Here is a 26,354-nt window from a genome sequence, read left to right as displayed (position 1 = left end):
TTTTTGAGGCGGAGTTTCACTCATGTTACCCAGGCTGGAGTGCAATGGCGCGATCTCGGCTCACCGCAACCTCCGCCTCCCGGGTTCAGGCAATTCTCCTGCCTCAGCCTCCTGAGTAGCTGGGATTACAGGCACGCACCACCATGCCCAGCTAATTTTTTGTATTTTTAGTAGAGATGGGGTTTCACCATGTTGACCAGGATGGTTTCAATCTCTTGACCTCGTGATCCACCCGCCTCGGCCTCCCAAAGTGCTGGGATTACAGGCTTGAGCCACCGCGCCCGGCTATTTTTTTTTTTAAAGATGGAGTTTCACCATGATGGCCAGGCTAGTCTTGAACTCCTGACCTCAGGTGATCCGCCCACCTCAGCCTCCCAAAGTGCTGGGATTACAGGCGTGAGCCACCGCGCCTGGCCCAATATTTTGTATTTTTAATAAAGACGAGGTTTCACTATGTTAGCCAGGATGGTCTCGCTCTCCTGACCTTGTGATCTGCCTGCCTCAGCCTCCCAAAGTGCTGGGATTATAGGCATGAGCCACCACACCTGGCCTGGTGTCCACTGTGTTTGATGGATGGCTGAAATCATTTTTTTTTTTTTTTTTTTTTTTTTTTTTGAGACAGGGTGTCTGCTTTGTTGCCCAGACAGGAGTGAAGGCACCATTTCGGCATTTTGGCTCAAGGTGCCTCAACCTTCCTGGCTCAAGTGATTCTCCCACCTCAGCCTCCTGAGTATCTGGGACTAAGTGTACACCACCACACCTGGCTAATTTAAAAAATTTTTTGTGGAGACAGGGTCTCACTATGTTACCAAGATTGGTGTTGAACTTCTGGGTTCAAGAGATCTTCCACCTAAGCCTCCTAAATTGTTGAGGTATGAGCCACCCCTCCTGGCCTAAACTGAAATTTGTTCAGATAACTCAAAGACCCTAATCAAAGCAGTGCACTTGCAGCCAGTTTGAACCCTTGGAGTAGTATGCCCAGCCACAGAGCCAAGCTGCAATGATGGTAATTCGTCAGGAATTTATTCAACTTATTTCCTTAGCTCTAAAACTATGGCAGGCCAGGCACTGTGGCTTATGCCTATAATCCCTCAACTGTGGGAGGCCGAGGCAGGAGTTGGAGACTAGCTGGGCAACATAGGGAGGTCTTGTCTTTACTAAAACATTAGCCTGGCTTGGTGGCCCACACCTGTAGTCCCAACTATTCAGAGGGTTGTGGCCAGAGTATCGATTGAGTCCAACAGATCAAAGCTGCAGTGAGCAGTGATCGCACCGCTGCACTCCAGCCTAGGCAACAGAGGTTGAAAACAAAACAAAAAAACAAAACAAAACTACAGCAAACATTCAGAAGACTGTGTAGACCAATGAATGTCTCTCGAGCCAGTGATTTTTTTTCTCTTTATTTTTCACATCAGGCAGGAAGTGTGCCCATTTCATATCAAGGTTTGAGGGAGGTACATTTGACACAAGAGCATGAAAACCCAATCACACTTATGACCTACAAAAGATCAAGTCAGTGATCTTTAAGCTGTGGCCATTAAATACATTTTGTGAGCTGATTGTGGCTTAGGCCTGTAATCGCAGCACTATGGGATCTGGATGTGGGAGGATCACTTGAGTCCAGGAGTTTGAGACCAGCCTTGGCAATATACTGGAACTCTATCTCTATTAATTTTTTAAAAAATTTTGTGGCTTACAACCATTTAAGAAACTAAAATAAGCTTAAATGTATCAAAATGCTGCTTACATATTAAGGATAAATGCTGTTTTGTCAATCTGTTCCTTCAAGATTTTTATGTGTGGATTGGGTCCACACCTTGTAATAGTGACTTAATTTTATGGGTCACAGTTAAAAGCATTTCAGGTGCAGTGGCTGGAGTCTGTAATCCTAGCACTTTAGGAAGCGGAGGCAGGAAGATCACTTGAAGCCAGAAGCCAGGAATTCAGCCTGAGCAACACAGCGACACCACATCTCTATTTAAAAAGGGGAATAAAAAAGGGTTTCCAAGGCACTGAGAGGCCAGGAACCTGAGGTGGGTGTTCAGTAGGGGCAGGAGCAAAGTGGGAGTTTGGGAGAAGTTCCATACCTAGAAAGGAATACACCAGGCCCGGCGCGGTGGCTCACGTCTGTAATCTCAGCACGTTGGGAGGCTGAGGCGGGCGGATCACCTGAGGTTAAGAGTTCAAAACCAGCCTGGCCAACATGGTGAAACCCTGTCTCAAATACAAAAATTAGCCAGTCATGGTGGCACGTGCCTGTAGTTCCAGCTACTCGGGAGGCTGAGGCTGGAGAATCGCTCGAACCTGGGAGGCGGAGATTGCAGTGAGCCGAGATCACACCACTGCACTATAGCCTGGACGACAAGAGCGAAACTCCGTCTCTTAAAAAAAAAATAAACAAAAAAAACATGATCGCGCGTTGACTGCTTCAAGGCACACTCCCACGGTTCAGAGAACCTATAGGCTAAACTGGAAAGGTCCCGCCCTCAACGCTCGCTGGCCAATGGCTGTGTGAAATCAGGGTGCGGTGGGCGGAATAGAGGATCAGGGGCGGGGCTGGCCTCGTGCGGGCTCCTTAAGTAGCTGCTGCGTGGCTGCCCTGGCACTTTAGTCTTACGACGGCACAGTCAGGTCGAGCAGAGCCGGACAGCAACGACGTCGGACGCGACCATTCTTGGAACCATGTCCCAACACGGAGAAGACCCCAAGGCCTCTTCATGGGTCGTCGCTGGCCGACGAAGTTCGACAGCGGCCCGGGCGCCAGAAAGGAGGTTGGCGGAGGAGTTGAATCGAGGAGGTCCGGAGGGATATAGGGTCGTCAGAGGTGGCAGCTGGAGAGGCGCCTCTAGGCCCCTGAACGCCGTGGCCGCTGGTCATGGGGAACCGCCGCTATGTTTCGCTTTGAAGAACCACTTTGTCGGCGCGGTGATCGGTGAGAATGGGTGTGGCTGGCTGGGCAGGGCAGGTTAGCTGGGACCAGGGGCGGAGCCTGGGCGAAGGCATTCCCTTCCTACGGCCTCACCTCCAATCAGCTGCCGCCTAGTGAGGTTCAGGTCTCTCTCAGAGCTATTTCTAAAAACCGGGGCTAGAATATAATCTTATCTGGCCGGGCGCGGCGGCTCCCGCCTGTAATCCCAACACTTTGGGAGGGCGAGGCGGGTGGATCACCAGAGGTCAAGAGTTCCAGACCAGCCTGGTCAACGTGGCGAAACCCCGGTCTCTACTAAATACAAAAAAGCCTTCCAGGCATGGGGTCTGTCGTGCGCCTGTAATCCCAGGTACTCCGGAGGCTGAGGCATGAGAATCAGTAGAACCTGGGCGGCAGAGGTTGGCAGTGAGCCAAGATTGTGCCACTGCACTCCAGCTTGGGTGACAGCAAGACTGTCAATCAAAAAAGAAAGTAACTTTATCCGCCTTTTGGTGTTTATACAATGTATTTGGGAGAGCAACTCCTAGAAGGCTTTTGAAATTTTAGGGCTGGCTGGGCGTGGTGGCTCACGCCTGTAATCCCAGCACTTTGGGAGGCCGAGGCGGGTGGATCACCTGAGGTCAGGAGTTCGAGACCAGCCTGACCAATATGGTGAAACCCCACCTCTAACAAATAAATAAATAAATAAAAATGAAATCTTAGGGCTGAAGAGGGATGCTTAGAACAGGCTTTTTGACAGCTAACCGAGAATGAAAAACAAAACTTATTCAGTCTTCTGAGCACCATTTATATTATAGCCAGTAATCAAGAAAAGCTATACGATTATTGTAGGGCTGTGTAGAGCAGTTGTATCTTGCTTTTAGTTTCCTTTATTTTACATGTTTTAACTGTTAAAAAAAATTGTCTTACTACATCTTTTTTTTTTAGAGATGGAGTTTCACCATCTTGGCCAGGCTGGTCTTGAACTCCTGACCTCGTGATCTACCCATCTCAAAGTGCTGGGATTACAGGCGTGAGCCACCACGCCCGGCCCTTACTACATCTTGAGTGTTAACATTCAATTCTGAATTTTAAATTTTTTTATACTGTTGATTTAATTTTTGAGGCAGCTCTGTGACTCCGGCTGAGTGCAGTGGATGATCTCAGCTCACTACAACCTCCACCTTCCAGGCCTAAGCGATTCTCATATACCCCAGCCATCCCAGTAGCTGGAATTAGATGTGTGCTACCACACCTGGCTAATTTTTGTGTTTTTAGTAAAGATGAGGTTTCACCATAGTGCCCAGGGCGGTCTCAAATTCCCTGGATCCACCGTCTCTGCCTCCCAAAGTGCTGGGATTACAGGCATAAGCCACTGTGCCTGGCCCGTTTCTGATTTTTTTTGAAAAGCATTTAAAAAATGATTAGAATGACTACCCCATTGATTGCTATTAAGCCAGAGTATAAATTGCCACATTTTACCTATTAGATAAATTTTACCCTTTTTAAAACCTGAGAGAAATGAACAGATGGAGGCTGCTATAAAATAGTGCATTATAAGACTAACTGCTATACTATTCAGAGATTCATTGGCCCTTCAGAAGAATTGGGTTTAAGATCTTAAGAATGATGCTCCATAAAAGAAAGCCACTGGATTTGCTGTAAAAATCACTTAACACTTAGCAGATGTAAGGGCACTGTGCTACAGAACACTCACTTGATGTTGGATCTGGATCCCACTTTTTTATTGTTAAATTATCCTCTTTTAAATGTATATCACAATACTAACAATAAGCACAATGTTGTATCCCAGATCTCTGGAACTTGCATGACTAAAACTGTATACCCATTGAACAGCTCCCCATTTTTTCCTGCCCCATCCCAGGGAACCACCTTTTACATTGTTTTGGAGTTAGATTACTTTAGATAATCCATAGAAGTAGAATTATGCAGTAATTGTCCTTGTGATTGGCTTAATTCTCTAAGCTTAATATCTTCCAGGCTTATCCGTTTTGCAGCTTGAGACAGGATTTTCTTCCTTACTAAGGCTGAATGGTATTCCATTATTATGTATCTATCTCAGTTTATCTGTTAATGGGTCTGATAAATGGGTAGCTTCCACCTTTTGACTTGAGTGGTGTTATTACGAAATGGGAGTGCAATATATCTTTGAGACCCTGCTTTCAATTGTTTTGGATGTATACCCCAATTGAGACTGCTGGATCATCTGTTCTATTTTTAATGTTTTGGGGAAACTATACTGTTTTACATAGTGGCAGCACCATTTTACAATCCCACCAACTGTACACAGAGGTTCCAATTTCTCCACATCCTTATCAGCAATTATTTTCTGTTTTTAATAATGGTCATCCTACCAGATGTGAGATGACAATAATTTTGTGGTTTCGGATTTGTGTGAACCTGATTAGTGATGTTGAACATCTCCTTATGCCTGTTGGCCATTTGTATGTCACTGGAGAAATATCTATTAAGGTTTGTCTATTTTTCCAATTTCTACATCCTCTCCACCAGTTTGGACCCAATTAGGTTTTATTCGAGCTGATACATAATCTGTAGTCTCCACCTCACTGGGATAAGAGCATTCTAAAACCCACCAAAATTTGGAATGGAACCTCTTACTTCCCTCTTTCCAAATAAAGTGATTGTTGAACCCTAGGAACATTTGTGGAGAACTAGAGAATGTTTGTTGAGGAAAATGGGTAAATTTTTAACTTACTGATTTCAACTGATAATTGTATTTCCTTTATTTTTAAAAACAGGTCGTGGTGGGTCGAAAATAAAGCATATACAAAGTACAACAAACACCATAATCCAAGTAAGTCATCTGTGTTCTTCAGTCCTTAAGAGATGGAGCACCTAACTTAATTTTTTTTTTTTTTTTTGGAGACGGAGTCTCCTTCCGTCACCCAGGCTGGAGTGCAGTGGCAGGATCTTGGTGCACTGCAACCTCTGCCTCCCGGGTTCAAGCAATTCTTCTGCCTCAGCCTCCAGAGAAGTCTGGATTACAGGTTCCTGATAGCACGCCTGGCTAATTTTTGTACTTTTAAGTAGAGACAGGGTTTCACCATGTTGGCCAGGCTGGTCTTGAACTCCTGACCTCAGATGATCCACTCTCCTCAGCTTCCCAAAATGCTGGGAATGCAGGCCTGAGCCACCATGCTTGGCCAGAGCAAGCATTTTAAAACACAAAATATTTGTGTCCCTTTCCTGTGTAAAAACATTTCATAATATATCAGGCCTGTAAGTCTATACAGGTAGATGGTAAACATTGAATTACCAACCTAAGACAAAATTTGGTGTATAGTATTTTCTAGATAAATATTGAATCTGTTAGGTTATTTGAAATTATCCTTGTTGATAGGTGTTACTTGTAGATTCTATTCACAAAATGTATCAGTCTTATAAACATACCCCTAACAGTATACATAGATACAGAATCCTATCAAGTTAAGAATTTAGCTGGGTAACCTGGCAGTTCAATAAACTCTCTAGCACATAGGTTACTTTATTTCAGCCCTACAATTCTGTATGAATGGTGAAACAAATACCATTTTGTAGGTTGAAAACCTCAGAATCAAAATACTATCACCTGTCAGGTTTAATGCCTTAATTATTTCTCTACACTATTTGCTGAGTCTATTCCCTAACTGTCCATTGTTTAGATGCTCAGGTTGTCCTGCCCCTCTGCATCTGACCGGAAGGTAAATCCCTGAGTATACAAGTAATACTCCTCTCTAACTAGAAATATAGCCTTTGATTGGTAGTAATACTGTATTTACTTTATACTGTAATAATTTTGAAAATGAGTGATTGTTGAAAGGGGTTAGTGGCTTTAGGGAACTTTTAAATCTTACCTCTTTTTTTCCCCTTGTACCTAGATAATACAAGAAAGACGAGAATCATTAGTCAAAATATATGGCAGCAAAGCAATGCAAGGAAAAGCAAAAGCAGTGATAGATAATTTTGTGAAAAAGCTAGAAGAAAATTCAGAATGCAGAGTTGGTAAGTAATTTTTTCTCACTGAAGCCCTTTAAAATGTTTTAATTTCATTCAGTGTTATAAGCCATTATACCTGGTTTCCTTTTCTGATTCAAAGCATTAGACTGCCATAAATGTAGTCTTAATGATTTTTTGCTATGAATGAAAGCCCAGAATATTTTTCCTCAAATTAAAATACCAGATCTCTGTGTTCATGCCTAGCAGTTTTACTTTTAGCCACAGTAAATGAAAATGAAATAACCCTTTATTTTTCTCGTTGTATTAATCTAGTTCCTGCAAGCAGGGAAATAACCCTTTAATACACATACTTTAGGGTTAGTGGGTAGAGTAAGGATTTGTCCCAGGATCCTAACCCTAGTCCTGTCTTCAGATTTATGGCTGACACTGAAAACTGCTTAAATGTTTATTTTTATTTTTATTTATTTTTTTTTGAGACGGAGTTTCGCTCTTGTTACCCAGGCTGGAGTGCAATGGCACGATCTCGGCTCTCCACAACCTCCGCCTCCTGGGTTCAGGCAATTCTCCTGCCTCAGCCTCCTGAGTAGCTGGGATTACAAGCACACGCCACCATGCCCAGCTAATTTTTTGTATTTTTAGTAGAGACGGGGTTTCACTGTGTTGACCAGGATGGTCTCGATCTCTTGACCTCGTGATCCACCCGCCTCGGCCTCCCAAAGTGCTGGGATTACAGGCTGTGAGCCACCGCGCCCGGCAAATGTTTATTTTTAAAAGCAGATCTGTTTAGAATAGAGAACCATTACTGAATCATATCTAGAAGCAATGTGAAAGTAGAATAGAGACACTTGGGTTTAGAAGGCACCATTGTCTTTTAGTGTTTCCTGGGGAAAAAAACAAGGTCTAAGGTTCTATTTCTGTATGTTATTTTTTTTAATTTTAATTTTATTTTTAAATTGTTTTATAGATGGGTTCTCACTGTGTTTTCCAGGCTGTAGTACAGTGGTATGATCATGGCTTTTTTTTTTTTTTTTTTTTTTGCAACGGAGTCTCACTCTGTCACCCAGACTGGAGTTCAGTGGCATGATCTCAGCTCACTACAATTTCTGCCACCATGGAAATACAGGTGTCCACTACCATGCCTGGCAAATTTTTATATTTTTTCATTTAGGAGAGATGGGGTTTTGCTCTATTAGCCAGGCTTCTCTCAAACTCCTGACCTCAGGTGATCCATCTGCCTTGGCCTCCCAAAGTACACGGATTACAGGCGTGAGCCACCTTGCCCGGCAGATCTTGGCTTATTATAGCCTTGACCTCCTGGGCACGAGTGATTCTCCCACCTCCGCCTCTCAAATAGCTGGGACCACAGGTGTGTGCCACCGTGCCCAGCTAATTAAATTTTTTGTAGGGTAGAGACAGGGTTTCACCATGTTGTCTGGGTTGGTCTTGAGTCCTGAGTTCAAGCGATCCTCCCCACCATCCTCACAAAGTGCTGGTATTACAGGAGTGAGCTACTAAGCCTGGCTCTTCATCTATTAACCTGGGATAATATCTGCTTCCCAGGAGTATTGTAACAATTGAGTAATGGGTATGACAATCTTTTTTTTTTTTTTTTTTTTTTTTTTTTTTTTGAGACAGAGTTCGCTCTTGTTACCCAGGCTGGAGTGCAATGGCGCGATCTCGGCTCACCGCAACCTCCGCTTCCTGGGTTCAGGCAATTCTCCTGCCTCAGCCTCCTGAGTAGCTGGGATTACAGGCACGCGCCACCATGCCCAGCTAATTTTTTTGTATTTTTAGTAGAGACGGGGTTTCACCATGTTGACCAGGATGGTCTCGATCTCTTGACCTCGTGATCCACCCGCCTCGGCCTCCCAAAGTGCTGGGATTACAGGCGTGAGCCACCGCGCCCGGCCTGACAATCTTTTAACAAACATTAGACTTGTGCTATTTTACTTACCTTCTCCAATAAAATTTTTATAAGTTGTTGAACGATAACAAATGTCATGTCACTGTAGTACAGAGACCCCAAATTTTATATTTTAAGCATTGTCTGATTATTAAGAAACAAATAGAAAAAACTAATCTGATAAAAATGTTTTTAACAGGTATTGCATTACAACCTTCTGGTGGAAAAGGTCGAAGCGCAGATAACAGTGTAGTTGCAGGAGCTCGGCCATTGATAGATTGGGATCAAATTAGAGAGGAAGGTTTGAAATGGCAGCAAAAAAAGTGGGCAGGTCTGTGCTGCTTCCTATCATTTACATTTATTGTTTCTGTTAGTTAGTTTTTATCCTCCATAAAATGTCTGCTTTATTTTTAGTAATGAAATGTTATAAAAACAGTAAAATCTAAAATGCTGCAATTAGTCCCTAGCTTCTATGTTGTCAGCTGTCATTTATGCTACAAGGGAAATATTAAATGTTAAACCATATTTTTTTGAGACAGTCCTGCTGTGTCACCCAGGCTGGAGTGCAGTGACACAATCTCAGCTCACTGCAACTTCTGCCTCCTGGGTTTAAGCGATTCTCTTGCCTCAGCCTTCCTAGTAGCTTGGATTACAGGTGCCCACCACCACACCTGGCTAGTTTTTGTATTTTTAGTAGAGATGGGATTTCACCACATTAGCCAGGCTGGTCTTGAACTCCTGACCTGGTGGTCCACCCACATCAGCCTCCCAAAGTGCTGGGATTACAGGTGTGAGCCACTGCTCCTGCCCTGGTATAATATACTTTTAAGGAATGTAGCTTAAGAGAGTAGACCAAGGATATAGATGCAATTCCTAAAAAAGTAATTGGATGGACCTTCAAAGAAAAGATAATCAAACTACTATGCATGAGAGTATATTTATCAATTGTGTTGTTTTATGCCTTAAAAAGCATGCATTTTATTTTTTATTAAACTTGTTTTTGAGGGTTTCACTCTGTTGTCCAGGCTAAAAGTGCAGTGGAAAAATCACAAGTCATTGCAGCCTCCCTCTCCCAGGCTTAGGCAATCCTCTCACCTCAGCCTCTCAACTGGCTGGGACTACAGGCACATACCATTCAAAGCTTTTTTTGAGACTGAGTTTTGTTGCCCAGGCTGTGGTGCAATGGAGCCATCTCAGCTCACTGCAACCTCTGCCTCCTGGGTTCAAGCAGTTCTTTTGCTTCAACCTCCCACGTAGCTGGGATTACGGGTACACACCACTATGCCCGGCTAATTTTTGTATTTTGAGTAGAGTTGGGTTTCACCATGTTGGCTAGGCTGGTCTTGAACTCCTGACCTTCTGATTCACACACCTTGGCCTCCCAGGTGCTGGGATTACAGGCATGCGCCACTGCACCTGGCTACCAGACTAATTTAAAGAAATTTCTGTAGAGACAGGGTGTCACTATTTTGCTCAGGCTCAAGTGATCCTCCCATGCCAGACTCCCAAAGTGCTGGGATTACAGGTCTAAGCTACTTGTGCCCAGCGTGCAGAAATGGAGATCTTCTCGATGGGAGCAAGCCTGGCTGGCAGAGTGTAGAACTATCAAATGATATGTGTGGTAAATAAAATATATTGTATGATTTCTGTAGCTTTGACTAACTATTAATGATGTTGTACATTCATCAAAGTGTCGATTTTCATTTTTGTCCCAGATTTACCACCAATTAAGAAAAACTTTTATAAAGAGTCGGCTGCCACAAGTGCGATGTCCAAAGTACAGGCAGATAGTTGGAGGTGAGTAGTTTTATTACCTTGTTGTGTAAGTATATGTATAGTTATGTTATTGGTATTAACACTTTGGGCAAATGTGAAATGATATTTGAAGGCTACTACACCTTTAATATTCAAATGTAAATGTGTTAACTTACATTGTATTAAAGCACTGTTTAGTAAAACTTCCTGCAGTGATGGAAAACAGTATGTCTAATGGAGTAGACTGGCATGTAAAGTATCGCTGGTGTAACTGAGCAAACAAATGTTTATATTAATTAAATTGAGATAGTCATGTGTGGCTAGTGCCAGCTATATTGGACAGCAATTTTAGAGAATTATTCTTCCAATAGTTGAAAAAAAGTTAATCTTGTTAATTTCTTTTTTTTTTTTTGGGGACGGAGTTTCACTGTTGTTACCCAGGCTGAAGTGCAATGGCGCGATCTCGGCTCACCGCAACCTCCGCCTCCTGGGTTCAGGCAATTTTCCTGCCTCAGCCTCCTGAGTAGCTGGGATTACAGGCACGCACCACTATGCCCAGCTGATTTTTTGTATTTTTAGTAGAGACGGGGTTTCACCGTGTTGACTAGGATGGTCTCAATCTCTTGACCTCGTGATCCACCCGCCTCGGCCTCCCAAAGTGCTGGGATTACAGGCTTGAGCCACCGCGCCCAGCCGTTAATTTCTTAAACACTTGAGTCCTTGTTACCTGTAATTGGAAGGTTTCATTTATTTATTTATTTTTATTTTTGTAGTTAAAGTCTTTCTTTGTCTCCCAGGCAGGAGTGCAGTGGCATGATCTCAGCTCACTGCAACTTCTGCCTCCTGGGTTCAAGCAATTCTCCTGCCTCAGCCTCCCAAGTAGCTGGGACTACAGGCGCATACTGCCACACCAGCTAATTTTCTGTATTTTAGTAGAGAGGGGGTTTCACCTTGTTGCCCAGGCTGGTCTTGAACTTCTGAGCTCTGGCAATCTGCCTGCCTCGGCCACCCAAAGTGCTAGGATTACAGGCATGAGCTGCCTCGCCCAGCCTTGGAAGGTTTGAATTGCAAGGTTTTTTCTTACTATTAAAGTTTGATAAAACTGAGAGATGCTTGTAAACTTTCACATACACAAAAAGAAAAAAAAAATGAGAGATCCTATGGAATAGCAGAATAGTTAAGGTGAGGAACAGGGTAACTTACTGCATGATCACCTGTCAAATTGATAATACTTCCTAACACATAGGATTGTTAAGGATGCATTAATGAAACATGTAGAACATTGTAGGCCTTCCCTGTTTGCCAAATCTGATTTTAATTTATGAAGCATGGTTTTCAGGCTTCTCATCTTTGATCCATGAAACATTCATTGGCCTACTAATGTATAATGTTTTTGTTTTGTTTTGTTTTTGCCAGAAAAACTGTATAATGTTTTTAACCTTCCCATTGCAACTATTCTCAGATAAGAGACAGATGGACTCTTGCTTCTATTTCTTTATACATTTCATTATAACTTCCCCCACAGTCACAGTTGCAGTTGAATTTCTAGATAAGACCAGACTGATTTGGAGAATGTCTTGCTTGGGGAGTAAAGCGAGAAAAGCCACTAATCGTTTTTATTCTTTGAAGGAAAGAAAATTTTAATATAACATGGGATGACTTGAAGGATGGGGAGAAACGACCTGTCCCCAATCCAACCTGTACATTTGATGATGCCTTTCATTACTATCCTGAGGTTATGGAAAACATTAAAAAATCAGGTTTTCAAAAGCCAACACCTATTCAGGTATGCTTTCATTAATTACAGTATTTCACTCAATGTTTTTCTTCAAAAATAGCAATGTCTTTGTTTTTTGCTTTTTGTTTTTGTTTTTGTTTGAGATAGAGTTTCACTCATTACACAAGCTGGAGTGCAGTGGCACAGTCTCGGCTCACTGCGACCTCTGCTTCCTGGGTTCAAGCAATTCTCCTGCCTCAGCCTTCAGAGCTGGGATTACAGGCGTGCACCTCCATGCCTGGCTAACTCTTTGTATTTTTTGTAGAAATGGGGTTTCTTTTTTTTTAAAACCAACCCCATGATTCAAGAAATGGGGTTTCACCATGTTAGCCAGGCTGATCTTGAACTCCTGACCTCAGGTGATCCATTTACCTCAGACTGCCAATTGCTGGGATTACAGGCATGAGCCACCACACCTGGCCGATATCAGATTGTTAGAAGACACCAGGGAGCAACTGTCTCTTAGCATTCCCCCAGCACCTTCTCCCTAGTGTTCAGGTTTTTTTTGTTTTTTTTTTGAGACGGAGTTTCGCTCTTGTTACCCAGGCTGGAGTGCAATGGCGCGATCTCGGCTCACCGCAACCTCCGCCTCCTGGGTTCAGGCAATTCTCCTGCCTCAGCCTCCTGAGTAGCTGGGATTACAGGCATGCACCACCATGCCCAGCTGATTTTTTGTATTTTTAGTAGAGACGGGGTTTCACCGTGTTGACCAGGATGGTCTTGATCTCTTGATCTCGTGATCCACCCGCCTTGGCCTCCCACAGTGCTGGGATTACAGGCGTGAGCTACCGTGCCCGACCTCAAACAGTTTTTGTTGAAAGAAGTTTGGAACTGGGAAAAGAGGAATAATTGGCCAAAAAAAAAAAAAAAAGTACTTGGTTGTGTTAATGTTTATCATTCTGTTTCAGGCACAAGCATGGCCCATTGTGTTGCAAGGAATAGATCTTATAGGAGTAGCCCAAACTGGAACAGGGAAGACATTGTGTTATTTAATGCCTGGATTTATTCATTTGGACCTTCAACCAACGTAAGAATTCCTTTGGCTTGTTTCTTTTTATAGAGGTTTAATAGATTTAGATATCAGAGATGTAAAGTTGTTTTTTTTTTTTCTTTTTTTTAAGACGGGGTTTCACCACGTTGGTCAGGCTGGTCTTGAACTCCCGACCTCAGGTGATCCACCCGCCTTGGCCTCCAAAGTTCTTGGATTACAGGTGTGAGCCACCACGCCCGGCCTTAAACCATTTTCTTTTTTTTCCTTGAGATGGAGTCTTGCTTTGTCACCAGGCTGGAGTGCAATGGCTCAATCTCAGCTCACTGCAACCTCCGCCTCCTGGGTTCAAGGAATTCTTCCGCCTCAGCCTCCTGAGTAGCTAGGACCACAGGCGCATGCCACCACACCCGGCTAATTTTTTTGTATTTTTAGTAGAGACAGGGTTTCACCGTGTGTCAGCATGGTCTTGGATCTCTTGAACTTGTGATCCGCCCGCCTCAGCCTCCCAAAGTGCTGAGATTACAGGTGTGAGCCACTGCCCCCGCAAAAGTTTCTTTACCTGTTGCTTGATTCAAAGGTAATGCCTAGCTTTGGAGAAGATGCTAAGAAGTACACTTACATTGTGCTGGTGAAAGTATAAATTGGCAAAACATTATTAGAAGGCAATCGGTAATATCTACCACAAGCTTTAATAGTGAAACAGTGGAAACTGTTTAAACTATGTCCAATACACTTATCTATTCCATGATAAAATATTTGACATTTTAAATGTTAATGAAAAAGACCATCTTAAACAAAAGACTACTATTGGGAAATTGGGTTTTATGGTTTGTAATTTTTAAAAATTTCCCTAGTTCATGGTAAATATGTATTGCTTTTGTAATAAGAAAAAGTATATAGAGGCCGGGCGCGGTGGCTCACGCCTGTAATCCCAGCACTTTGGGAGGCCGAGGCGGGGTGGATCACGAGGTCAAGAGATCGAGACCATCCCGGTCAACATGGTGAAACCCCGTCTCTACTAAAAATACAAAAAATTAGCTGGGCATGGTGGCGCATGCCTGTAGTCCCAGTTACTCAGGAGGCTGAGGCAGGAGAATTGCTTGAACCCAGGAGGCGGAGGTTGCAGTGAGCCGAGATCGTGCCATTGCACTCCAGCCTGGGTAACAAGAGCGAAACTCCGTCTCCCCAAAAAAAAAAAAGAAAAAAAGTATATAGAAACTGACACTAGTGTCTCAGTAAAGCAATGTTAAATCTGAGAAAACAATACATTCTCTTATGGAAATTTGGCATATTCTATATAATATCACCCATTTTTTAGGTACGTAGATTATAATTAGCAAAGTCTGTAAAATACAGAGACAACTTTTAATCATATACCTTCTCACAAAAAGGCATACTCTATGTCTGATACTCCTTACTATAAATCTTTTTTTTTTCTTTTGAGACAGAGTTTCACTCTTGTCACCCAGGCTCTGCTTCCTGGGCTCAAGTGATTCTTCTACCTCAGCCTCCTGAGTAGTTGAGATTACAGGTGCCAGCCATCATGTATAATTTTTTGTATTTTTAGTAGATACAGGGTTTCACCATGTTGGCCAGGCTAGTCGCAAACTCCTGACCTCAGGTAGTCTGTCCACCTCAGCCTCCCAAAGTGCTGGGGTTACAGGCAAAAGCCACCTCACCAGGCTGGTTGCTACAAATCTCGATGGCACGGAATGAATGTAACAATATTAATTATTAATATTAATGTTTTCTCTCCAAAGCTTTAAAGGTAAAAGAAATAGACCCGGCATGTTAGTTCTAACTCCCACTAGGGAGTTAGCACTTCAAGTTGAAGGAGAATGTTGCAAATATTCATATAAAGGACTTCGGAGGTAGGTAATTAATTCTTGCCATTCCTTCACTAGTATCATATTTTAATCATTTTTAGCTCTATATATCTTTTTCACACTTTCAGAGAATCTAAATGGCTGTATGGGTCATGCACTTAGCACTAATCTAATCAGTCAAGAGCCTGGGTTGGGTGATAGTATAATTATTGGTCTTTAAGATACAGCATTATGGATTGATGGGTATACATAATCCTCAGAAAGGGGTAGATACCTTTAAAGGTACCTGATAATTTATTTTCATCCCTTTTATTGGATTTTAAGTTGTGATGTGATATTCTGTGCCTGAACATTGACCTTTGGATTTTTTCTTTTTAAGTGTTTGTGTATATGGTGGTGGAAACAGAGATGAACAAATAGAAGAGCTTAGAAAAGGCGTAGATATCATAATTGCAACTCCCGGAAGATTGAATGATCTTCAAATGAATAACTTTGTCAATCTGAAGAATATAACCTACTTGGTAATCATGGAAAAGGGGTTTGGGGTACTGGGTTCAAAAAATAACTGAACTGGCCAGGCGCAGTGGCTCAGGCCTGTAATCCCAGAACATTGGGAGGCCAAGGTGGGAAGATCACCTGAGGTTGAGTTCCAGACCAGCCTGACCAATATGATGAAACCCTGTTTCTACTGAATACAAAAATTAGTCGAGCATAGTGGCATGCGCCTGTAATCCCAGCTACTCCCAGCTACTCAGGAGGCTGAGACAGGAGAATCACTTAAACTGGGAAGGTGGGGATTGCAGTGAGCCAAGATCATGCCATTGTACTGTAGCCTGGGCAATGAGAGCTAAACTCATAAAAAAATATATAAAAAAAATAAAGAACTAAACTCCATCTCCAACAACAACAAAAAACTGAACTATATATTTTTTTCTCCTCCTTTCCCTTGTACTTTTAATAGTTTTAACTCCCAAGTGTTTGGATATCAGTTTCTTTTAGAACAGCTGTTGATTTTATTATTTTTTGAGACAGCTTCCCTCTTGTTGCCCAGGCTGTAGTGCAGTGGTGAGATCTCGGCTCACTGCAACTTCTGCCTTGTAGATTCAAGTGATTCTCCTGTCTCAGCCTCCCAAATAGCTGGGACTACAGGCGCTTGCCACCATGCTCAGCAAATTTTGTAGTAGAGACAAGGTCACAGTGTTGGCAGGCCAGTCTTAAACAACTCCTGATCAGGTGATCCGCCAGGCCTCACAAAGTGCTGGAATAACAGGCATGAGCCACCGCACTGAGCTATGGCTGTCAATTTTCTAATGGATCTAGGAATATTTCCCATTCTCTTTAGCATATTGAAAGAATTAAGAATCCTATTTGAAATTATCATGTATGTTTATTTTAAATTTTGGAAAATTGAGATAAGTACACAATAATTAAAATCTACTTGCATATTAGACACTTAAAAGTTTAAGGAGATTTGGAAGGTATTGGAAAGCCAACAATAATCAATTTAGACCATGTACAATGACAAATTGCTTAGTATTCTGACCTGGAGAAATTAAAATCTTGGCTTAAGTAATAGGGAAAATGAGAAAAGCCTTTCTTAGTGTTCTACTAGTAAAGAAAGCATATGTGTTATTACCTGCCTCCCACTTGTAATCCAGTCACATTCTTTTTTCAATGCAGGTTTTGGATGAAGCAGACAAAATGTTAGACATGGGATTTGAACCCCAGATAATGAAGATTTTGTTAGATGTGCGCCCAGATAGGCAGACAGTTATGACCAGGTAGGTATATGCCTAATTACTATGTGCGAAATAGAAATCAGTGGAACAGAATCTCATTCTGTTTGGATTTTCCCACAATATTTGAGCATTACTTGGAAGTGTTGAAATCTTGAGGTGAAAGATCTCATGACGTCGGAAGTAGAACAGGGTAACAATAACTGCTTATTCATGACTATTAAGTTTCCTAAATTACAGATAGGGATTTCCACACAAACATTTACTACAAAAGTAAGGCCTCACTTTTGAATAAAGGGTTCACTTCTCTAAGGAGATAAACATTTGATTACTGAATACTTACTGCTCACAGTAAAATAGGAAGCAATCATTGAATATAGATTGTTCTATAAAGAATATCTCCTGGGCTTATAGTGTGTCTTTATTAGTAAAAATAACAAAATTTGCTGCACACAGTGGCTCACATGTGTAATCCCAGCACTTCGGGAGGCCGAGGCAGACAGATCACTTGATGTCAGGAGTTTGAGGCCAGCCTGGCTAACATGGCGAAACTTAACCTATACTAAAAATAGAAAAATTAGCCAGGCATAGTGGCACACCCTGTTGTCCTGGCTACTCGGAAGACTGAGGAAGGATAATCACTTGAACCCAGTAGGCGGAGGATAGGAGGATACAGTGAGCAGAGATCATGCCACCTGCACTCCAGCTTGGGCAACAAGAGTGAAAATCTGTCTCAAAAAAAGGGTATCTCCTGAGCTTATATCATTTCTTTATTAGCGTAAATAACATAAACTTGAAGAAATACTAAATCTCCTCATAGTTTTATCACAAATAACCTTCATATTTCAAGAAAAGTGAATTTATTCATTTATTTTGAGACAAAGTCTTGCTTACGCCCAGGCTGGAGTGCAATGGTGCAATCTTGGCTGACTGCAACCTCTGCCTCTTGGGTTCAAGTGATTTTCCTGTCTCAGCCTCCTGAGTAGCTTGGACTATACTCACATGCCACCATGCCTGGCTAATTTTTTTTGTATTTTACCAATAGGGTTTCCCCATGTTGGCCAGGCTGGTCTGGAACTCCTGGCCTCAAGTGATCCACGTTCCGCAGCCTCCCAAAGTGCTGGGATTACAAGCTTGAGCCACGAGGTCCAGCCCAGGAAAAGAGAACATAGATTTTATTGAAATTACTGTGAAGGCATACAAAGTGGTCACTTCCATTATTTTATAGTTGAGGACACATTTAAATGTAGATACTCTTTGATCAGTGTATTTTGAAAGTTTTTCTTGTGTTTTGAGCCAGGATGGAGTGCAGTGGCATCACCTTGGCTTACTTCAATCTCAACCTTCCCAGCTCAAGCAATCCTCTCACCTTAGCCTCCAGAGTAGCTGGAACTACAGGTGCATGCCACTATACCCAGCTAATTTAAAAAATTATTATTTTTTTATTTTTTAAAGATGGGGTTTCACCATGATGGCCAGGCTGGTCTTGAACTCCTGACCTCAGATGATCCACCCACCTCAGCCTCCCAAAGTGCTGGGATTACAGGGGTGAGCCACCGCTCCCAGCTCTAATTTTTTTTTTTATTTTTAGTAGAGACAGGGCTTCACCATGTTGCCCAGGCTGCTCTTGAACTTCTGAATTCAAGTGATCCACCCACCTTGGCCTCCCAAAGTACTGGGATTACAGGTGTGGGCCAACAACCTTATTTTTAAAATATTTTTACTTGGCTTAGGTACTTGGTATTGCCTAATGACATTGAAATATTGGATTTTTTTGGTCGTTTATAAACACCAAGGGATAAAATTAACCTAATACTAATCCCTTTAGTACCTTTTCTCTTTCTTTCATTTATTTGTATATTTTTTGACATGGAGATTTGCTGTCACCCAGGCTGGAGTGTGATGGCAGGATCTCAACTCACTGCAACCTCCACCTCCCAAGTTCAAGTGATTCTCCTGCCTCAGCCTCCCAAGTAGCTGGGATTACAAGTACCCACCAACACACCCAGCTAATTTTAGTAGAGGCGGGTTTTCACCATGTTGACCAGGGTAGTCTCTCTTGACCTCAGGTGATCTGCCCACCTCAGCCTTCCAAAGTGCTGGGATTGCTGGCCTGAGCCACTGGGCTTGGCCACAAACCTATTGATGAAAGCTATTATTCTAATAGCTTTATAATAGTTGAATAATTAGTGAATTAACTGTTAAATCTACCTTACTGAAAAAATAAGAACTACTAAATTTGTCTTTCATGAGTAACTTGGTTCATAGCATGCTTAAGAAAACAGTAATGTTTTTACAACAAAATTGTAACGCTTGTATCTTGTATTCCCAGTGCTACATGGCCACGTTCTGTTCATCGCCTCGCACAATCTTATTTGAAAGAGCCAATGCTTGTCTATGTTGGTACATTGGATCTTGTTGTAAGTTTGTTTTTTACTGCTATTGTTTAACATATCTTTTTATTTTATTTTTTTATTTAAAGACGGGTTTCACCATGTTGGTCAGGCTAGTCTTGAACTCCCGACCTCAGGTGATCCGCCCGCCTTGGCCTCCAAAGTGCTTGGATTACAGGTGTGAGCCACCACGCGTGGCCCTGTTTAACATTTCTTACGAAAATTCTGAAGATAGCTAATTTTGGTGTGCCTAGTTTGCCCACTCTCCAATTTTAGGGCAAATCACAAATGCATATAAGTTTAATAGAGCAATAATACCATTATCTCATTTGAAAATCAGCTAATACCGTCAACCTCTAGTCAGGGCCTTTTTTGTAAGACAGAGTCTCACTCTTTTGCCCAGGCCTGAGTGCAGTGGGGCGATCTTGACTCACTGCAACTTCTGCCTCCTGGGTTCAAGTGATCCTCCTGCCTCAGCCTCCTGAGTAGCTAGGATTACATGTGTGGCCACCATGCCCAGCTAAGTTTTGTATTTTAGCAGAGACAGGGTTTTGCCCTGTTGGCCAGGCTGGTCTCAAACTCCTGACCTCAGGTGATCACCCACTCCAGCCCCCCAAAGTGCTGGGATTATAGGCATGAGCCACTGCACCCAGTGAAGTCAGGGTTTATATTTTTCTGATGCCTCATTTTAACCCTGTTAGAATCAGGGTCTAAATATAAGTATACACATATACATAAATGTAAGTCTGTTCACTTTATGAATTTGGGATTGAATATTGGGTTCATGTGTTGTCATTGTGGGACCCCTTTATTATATATGAAGTTCTCTCTCTGGCTTTTTGCTTAATCATTAATAGATAAAATTGGTCTTTCACTTAATCATAAATAATAACGGGTCATTGCTTAGACCCCTTATTTCATTAGGATTTACAAACGGTGATCCAGTAACAGTTTGTTTTATAAAATGATTAGAGACATCCGGCCATTGCACTCCAGCCTAGGCGAAAGTGTGAGACTGGTCTGAAAATAAAATTAAATGATTAGAGACAAATAGTTTGAAGGAATGGTACTAATAGTATTTTGACGCTAAGTGAAGGCTCAGATATAAATCTTGAGTAGAAACAAATTATTTTTAGGACGTCGGCCATTTTGCTTAGCAGTTTATTAAAAACAACCAACGAGAGAAGATCTTTTGAGCTGATGTATGTGGTCTCCTCTTAAATCTTCATGAACCTGATGAATTGTGTTCTTTGAATCCTTTAGGCTGTAAGTTCAGTGAAACAAAATATAATTGTAACCACCGAGGAAGAGAAATGGATTCACATACAAACTTTTCTACAGACTATGACATCCACAGACAAAGTCGTAGTCTTTGTTTCTCGAAAAGCTGTGTAAGTATTTTTTCTTGGTTGTCTATTGTAATTAAGTTGATTTGTCTAGGATCATTTCTATTTATATACTAATTTCAAATGGGGATGATATGTCTGTTATATTACTTCAGATTTTTTCTAATAGAAGTAAAACTGGTGGTATTAGAATAAGCACCTAAGTATGCTGTCTTTATCATTTGCTTCAGTGCGGATCACTTATCAAGTGAGCTAATACTTGGAAATATGTCAGTAGAGTCTCTGCATGGAGATAGAGAACAGAGAGACCGGGAAAAAGCATTAGAGAACTTTAAAACAGGTATGTTATGTAATTTCATACAGTTTAAAATAAGTGCAATACTTGGGCTTGGCTGAGTGACATCTTTTCATGAAAGCCATTTATTTCTAAGATCTGTCCTCACCTTCTGTATCCTAAAACTACACTCATTAGAGTTGTAAACATTAATCTGCCTCTAAACAGTAACTAAACACAAAAGACTTTAAACCTGGATATCAAGGTATTAATATACAACAGGAAATATATCTGAAGTTACCTGAAAAATGTACCTTTCTGTAATGGTTTGAAGGGTTTAGGAACCATTTGCTGAACGATGGTATCTTGTAACTTGCCGACAGTTAAAGAAAAATGCGTTTTAACTAAGTAAGCATTTTAGTGTGACCAGTAAGAAATAAAACTGGTTAAATTAGGGCAAGTACATTTTAGATTTTGGGTTGGTTTATACCAGAATGGTTCAATGTTCATTGGGCTTTACTTTTTAGGCAAAGTGAGAATACTAATTGCAACTGATCTAGCCTCTAGAGGGCTTGATGTCCACGATATTACACATGTCTATAATTTTGACTTTCCACGGAACATTGAAGAATATGTACACCGAATAGGGCGCACGGGAAGAGCAGGGTAAGTAAGCTTAGTCCACTCATGAAAGGCTAATTCTGGATTCTCAATACTCCCCTCACAAACTTCCTGCTCAGAAAAACATTTTCTTCTATTGCCTAGAATTTTCAGCTACTTCCTAGATTCTGCTTGGCTACTTTATTTATCCCTGTTCATTTGGCTTGTTCCAGACTCAATGAGATTCTGTCCATGATTAGCTTCATACATCTGGTTCTATTTGTTTTATATCCAGTGTCACCACTAGTACCCAGTGGTTACTGTGAAGGTCATTGACAAATTGGCATGGATATGAGAAGACCTTTTTCCTCTTAAGAGAGCTACCATCACATACCCCCTATGCTGTTTAAACTACAGCAGATTCAGATTCCAAATCTGTTTGACCCTAAATTTTAATACATTCTTGCTTCTGTGAAAAAGTTTTCATTTTGTCATATTCTGGATTAACTGAATCATGAATGCATATTATAAATGAGATGACATGAGTTTTTTCCCCCACACTAAAGGAGGACTGGTGTTTCCATTACAACTATGACTAGAAATGATTGGAGGTTCGCCCCCGAATTGGTTAATATTCTGCAAAGAGCAAATCAGGTGAGACTGTGTGCAATTCATTACAAATCTACCTCTTATAAGTTTCTCAGTCAGTTATGCCAGGTACTATGGCTTGCTATTTATCAAAGTTTTTCAGCATGTTTTGGGGGCTTCAGCATGGCAATGATAAGAAACTATGGGAGTATATGACTGAGAAACTTTTAACCTCATAGGGGTGAGCGATAAAAGCCCCACTGAGGAAGAAATCAGTAGAGTGGAGGTGGGGAGAGTTGTAGATGATGGGGTAAACGAGCAGGCGAAACATATTCAGGCCCAGAGGTAAGAAAGAATATGTAGAAAACACTACCATATAAAGGCACATAAAGGGCACTTGGAAGCAGCTGAAGCAGCAAATTTTATAGCCTGCAGATGGATGTAGGGTTTAATCAAGATACCTGTTTCATGTAACCTGCTGTGCGATTATCTGAAATGATTTGGAGGCATTTTATTTAGCATTGTAGAAAACACAGAATACTAAACACGTTCAATAATTTCAGACTATTCCCGATGACCTTTTATCAATGGCTGAGAGGTTCAAGGCGCGTCAACAGAAAAGAGAAACGGAAAGAAAAATGGAAAGACCTCAAGGAAGGCCCAAGAAGTTTCATTAATGTCTTCTGTACTAGTGTGGTAGAGGTAAAAGTTCAGTAACACACGGACCTTAAAATGCCTGGTTTCTTAAACAAGGCTCTGTGAATAATGTTTATTACAATGAGCATTATATTGTAATGTTGTATTTATTATGTAAAACTAGATATTACTCATAATTATTAGTCCTTCTGGGTATACATTGAAATGAATGAAACCAGGTCTTTTTGTACTCATGTTTATAGCAGCACTATTCATAATAGTCAAGGGTGTACAACCCAAGCATCCATTAGTGAATGAGTAGATCATTCAATGGAATATCATTCAGCCTTAAAAAGGAAGAAAATTCTGTCATAGATGAACCTTGAGGATATTATGGTTAGAGAAATAAGCCAATTACAAGGACATTCTATATGTCCCACTTGTAGGAGGTGCTTAGGATAGTAAAATTCACAGTGCCAGAAAGTAGAATGGTGGTTACCAAGGGCTTGGGAAGTGGGTAGTGGAATTGCTTGGTGGGTACAGAGTTTTTCATGGTATGAAAGTTTGGGAGGCCATACACAGTGGCTCACACCTGTAATCCCAGCACTGAGAGGCTAAGGTAGGCGGATCACTTGAGGTCAGGAGTTCGAGACCATCCTGGCCAACATGGTTGAAACCCCGTCTCTACTAAAAATAAAAAAATTGGCCTGGCATGGTGGCTCACATCTGTAATCCCAGCTACATGGGAGGCTGAGGCAGGAGAATCACTTGATTCTGGGAGGCAGAGGTTGCAGTGAGCTGAGATTGTGCCACTGCACTCCAGCCTCGAAAACAGAAATGCTGTCTCCACTACAGAGCTGCACACTTAAAACTGGTTGTGGTAAATTTGGGTATGTCTATTTCATCACAATTAAGCTTTTTTTTTTTTTTTTTTGAGACGGAGTTTCCCTCTTGTTGCCCAGGCTGGAGTGCAATGGTGCTATCTTGGCTCAGCGAAACCTGCCTCCTGTGTTCAAGCAATTCTCCTGCCTCAGCCTCCCAAGAAGCTAGGATTACAGGCATGTGACATCACACCTGGCTAACTTTTTGTATTTTAGGTAGAGACAGGGTTTCTCCATGTTGGTCAGGCTGGTCTGAAACTCCCAACCTCAGGTGATCCGCCCACCTTGGCCTCCCAAAGTGCTGGGATTACAGGCGTAATGCACCATGCCTGGCACAATTAAGCTTTTTAAAAACAATATTAGGGTCAGTAATTTACATTTTTTATCTGTTTTTCAGAATTCAAGATTTTTTAGAAATCTAATAAGACGGAAGTATTGGACGTGCTAGCAATATGAACAGACTGCAGTGATTCGAGTGATTCTTAGAATAATAGTGTTTGAAAATGTAGAATTAGGTGTTTTATACTTTAATAAAAGTAGAAGTATTAAACTTGGAAGTTGTTTCTTGGATTTTTTATTAAGGAATGTAGCATTAGCATGTTTTTAATCTTTTAAACTATCCCCTATAATTTTGCTGTATGTCGTAAGGTCAGTCTTTCAGACTTTAATGTTCAGATTTGTCATGGCAGAGAAAAAGATGTTTTCAAAGAAAGAATCAGAACCTGAAAAAAATAGTTAACAACAAATGTTCATTTCTGCGATAAAAAGACAACTTGATAATTTGTCTTTCTGTATAACATTTTAATTTTGTGTTTGCTAAATAGTATCTTATTGGGGTATACTTTTCGTAAATTATCCTTTACCCACTTTGAAATGAAACAGTAAATTATTTCATGAGGTCAAAATATGCAACACCAGTTTATCTTTCCATTGTACCCTATAGTTTCATGCTAAGACCCCTGGAAAATCAAATGGCATTTCCATGAACATTTTTTTTTTTTTTTGGAGACAGAGTTTCATTCTTGTTGCCCAGGCTGGAGTGCAGTGGCATAATCTCAGCTCACTGCAACCTCCACTCCCTGGGTTCAAGCGATTCTCCTGTCTTGGCCTCCCAAGTAGCTGGGACCACACCTGTGGTCCACCATACCTGGCTAATTTTTGTATGTTTAGTAGAGACAGGGTTTCACCATGTGGGTCTGGCTGGTCTTGAACTCCTGACCTCAAGTGATCCACCTGCCTTGGCCTCCCCAACTGTTGGGATTACAAGTGTGTTTTTATTTTTTATTTCTATTTCCCTGCCAGAAGTCTTAGACTATAAAAAGCTTTTTAAAAGGTTGTATGTTGCCAGAAAAGATGGTTGCCCAGTCTTAGTATTCATGTAGAGAACTTACTAAACCTGAAGAAGGCCTGTATCCAAATTGGATTGTGTTTTAATGGACAATGGCTGTATTTTCCCCATGTTAAACGAATCCTAATAAAAGCGGCTGTTAAGTTCCTAGGGGTCTATCTAGTTGTCCAGAATCCCCAAGGATAAAATGTTCCCTAGAAGAGTAGAACCTTAACCTCACTCCGTGACATTGTAGGAGCCTCTATAGCTGTGGAATTTCTTGGGAACTCAAACTTCCAAAAGCATCCAGGTAGTCAAAGCTGGGGAAAAGAAGCACATACAAATAAAATTTATTTTTTATATTCCACTAATAAATGCTGTTGTACTTGGGCATGATCAGTCATATAACATGTCATTTTTTTGGTTTTATTCTGTTTTAGTTTTTGCCAACTATTTTATTCATATTTCCAAAGAACTAAATAAAATCATTTTACTTTAACAAAAGTAGTCCGAGCCCTTCCACCATTCATTTTTTACTCCCAAGATGTAAACTTTTCATCTTTTAGCCATTAATAACTTGCTTATATTGCAATTTCTTGGTTTTAAAAATTTGCCATCTACTGACTTCCCACTGTAAACGAGTAGTTCAATTCTTGCATATCTGTGACAGTTGGACCCTCAGTGTTGTCCTGTGGCCCCCCTCCCAGCTCCTGAGGTTCACATCTATGAAGTAAAGAATTTAACCTAACTCAAAGAAACGTCTCACTTTTGCCCCTGACTTCTGAGAGGTAATGACTAAACTCTTGGAATGTGCCAGGGAGGTGATTTATGGTGGGGTCTTTGGGTCATGATATGACCTTAACTGTTTGCTCTCCAGAGGAGTGGGAGACTGAGGTTAGGCATATGGACAGCCAACCACTAGCTGCAGTAAGAACTCTCGACACAGCCCACGTGAGCTTCCCTGGCTGGTAATATTCTGTGTACTGGCACACTGATGCCAAGAGAATAACGTGTCCATGACTCCACCAAAAGACAACAGAAAGTGCCATGTTTGGTACTCAAACTCTGCCCTTGCACTTCTTTCCTTGGCTGATTTAAATTCGCATGCTTGCCAAGTATAAACTGCAACTATGAACATAATGGTTTCAGTGAGTTCTGCGAGTCATCAAACCTAAGGGTGGTTTTGTGGGAATTGTTTTCCCCCTAACTGTCGATGGCACCTGAGATAACACCTTTGAGTAATTCCTCTCCCCTTGGGTATGAATGGGACCTGTGACTTGCTTCCAATCAATAGAATACAGTACAGGCAATGGGCTGTACATAATTATGTGTATGTAATTGTGTTAAACAAGTTTTTGGCACCCCTCTTGCTGAAGTACCTCCCTTGCTGGCTTTGAAGAATTAAGCTACTGTTGTGGGCTGCCTATGTTGGGAG

The 26,354-nt window shown here is 41.5% G+C and overlaps 1 protein-coding gene and 1 non-coding gene across 2 annotated transcripts; one reads left to right on the top strand and one right to left on the bottom strand.

Annotated features, from left to right (window-relative positions):
• Nucleotides 1–1,409: 1,409 nt before the first annotated feature.
• LOC116549843 lies at nucleotides 1,410–1,509 on the bottom strand. The gene has a single exon (XR_004268119.1). It is a non-coding gene; the product is annotated as a small nucleolar RNA U13 (small nucleolar RNA).
• Nucleotides 1,510–2,598: 1,089 nt separating this feature from the next.
• On the top strand, nucleotides 2,599–24,361 carry DDX43 (DEAD-box helicase 43). The gene is made up of 17 exons (XM_032275517.1): nucleotides 2,599–2,932; nucleotides 5,689–5,744; nucleotides 6,808–6,931; nucleotides 8,989–9,120; nucleotides 10,505–10,586; nucleotides 12,174–12,330; nucleotides 13,230–13,348; nucleotides 15,073–15,183; nucleotides 15,518–15,659; nucleotides 16,819–16,919; nucleotides 19,207–19,294; nucleotides 20,531–20,658; nucleotides 20,844–20,953; nucleotides 21,415–21,553; nucleotides 22,054–22,141; nucleotides 22,639–22,777; nucleotides 23,990–24,361. The coding sequence occupies exons 1-16, from the start codon at nucleotides 2,683–2,685 to the stop codon at nucleotides 22,750–22,752; spliced, it is 1,941 nt and encodes a 646-aa protein (XP_032131408.1). The 5' UTR covers nucleotides 2,599–2,682; the 3' UTR covers nucleotides 22,753–22,777; nucleotides 23,990–24,361.
• Nucleotides 24,362–26,354: the final 1,993 nt, after the last annotated feature.

The sequence above is a fragment of the Sapajus apella genome, unplaced genomic scaffold (genome assembly GCF_009761245.1).
Source record: "Sapajus apella isolate SASKATOON/1434 unplaced genomic scaffold, GSC_monkey_1.0 scaffold6, whole genome shotgun sequence".
In the NCBI taxonomy this organism is placed as follows: Eukaryota; Metazoa; Chordata; class Mammalia; order Primates; family Cebidae; genus Sapajus; species Sapajus apella.
Note: the sequence above shows the minus strand (reverse complement) of the source record. Positions and strands in the feature narration are given on the sequence as shown.

Excerpts from the sequence above, each read along its gene's own strand:
- DDX43 (XM_032275517.1), top strand. The coding sequence starts at position 2,683 with ATGTCCCAACACGGAGAAGACCCCAAGGCCTCTTCATGGGTCGTCGCT. Across the intron at positions 5,745-6,807 it reads CAACAAACACCATAATCCAA|ATAATACAAGAAAGACGAGA; the intron begins GTAAGTCATCTG and ends CCTTGTACCTAG. Across the intron at positions 20,954-21,414 it reads ATTAGAGAACTTTAAAACAG|GCAAAGTGAGAATACTAATT; the intron begins GTATGTTATGTA and ends TTTACTTTTTAG.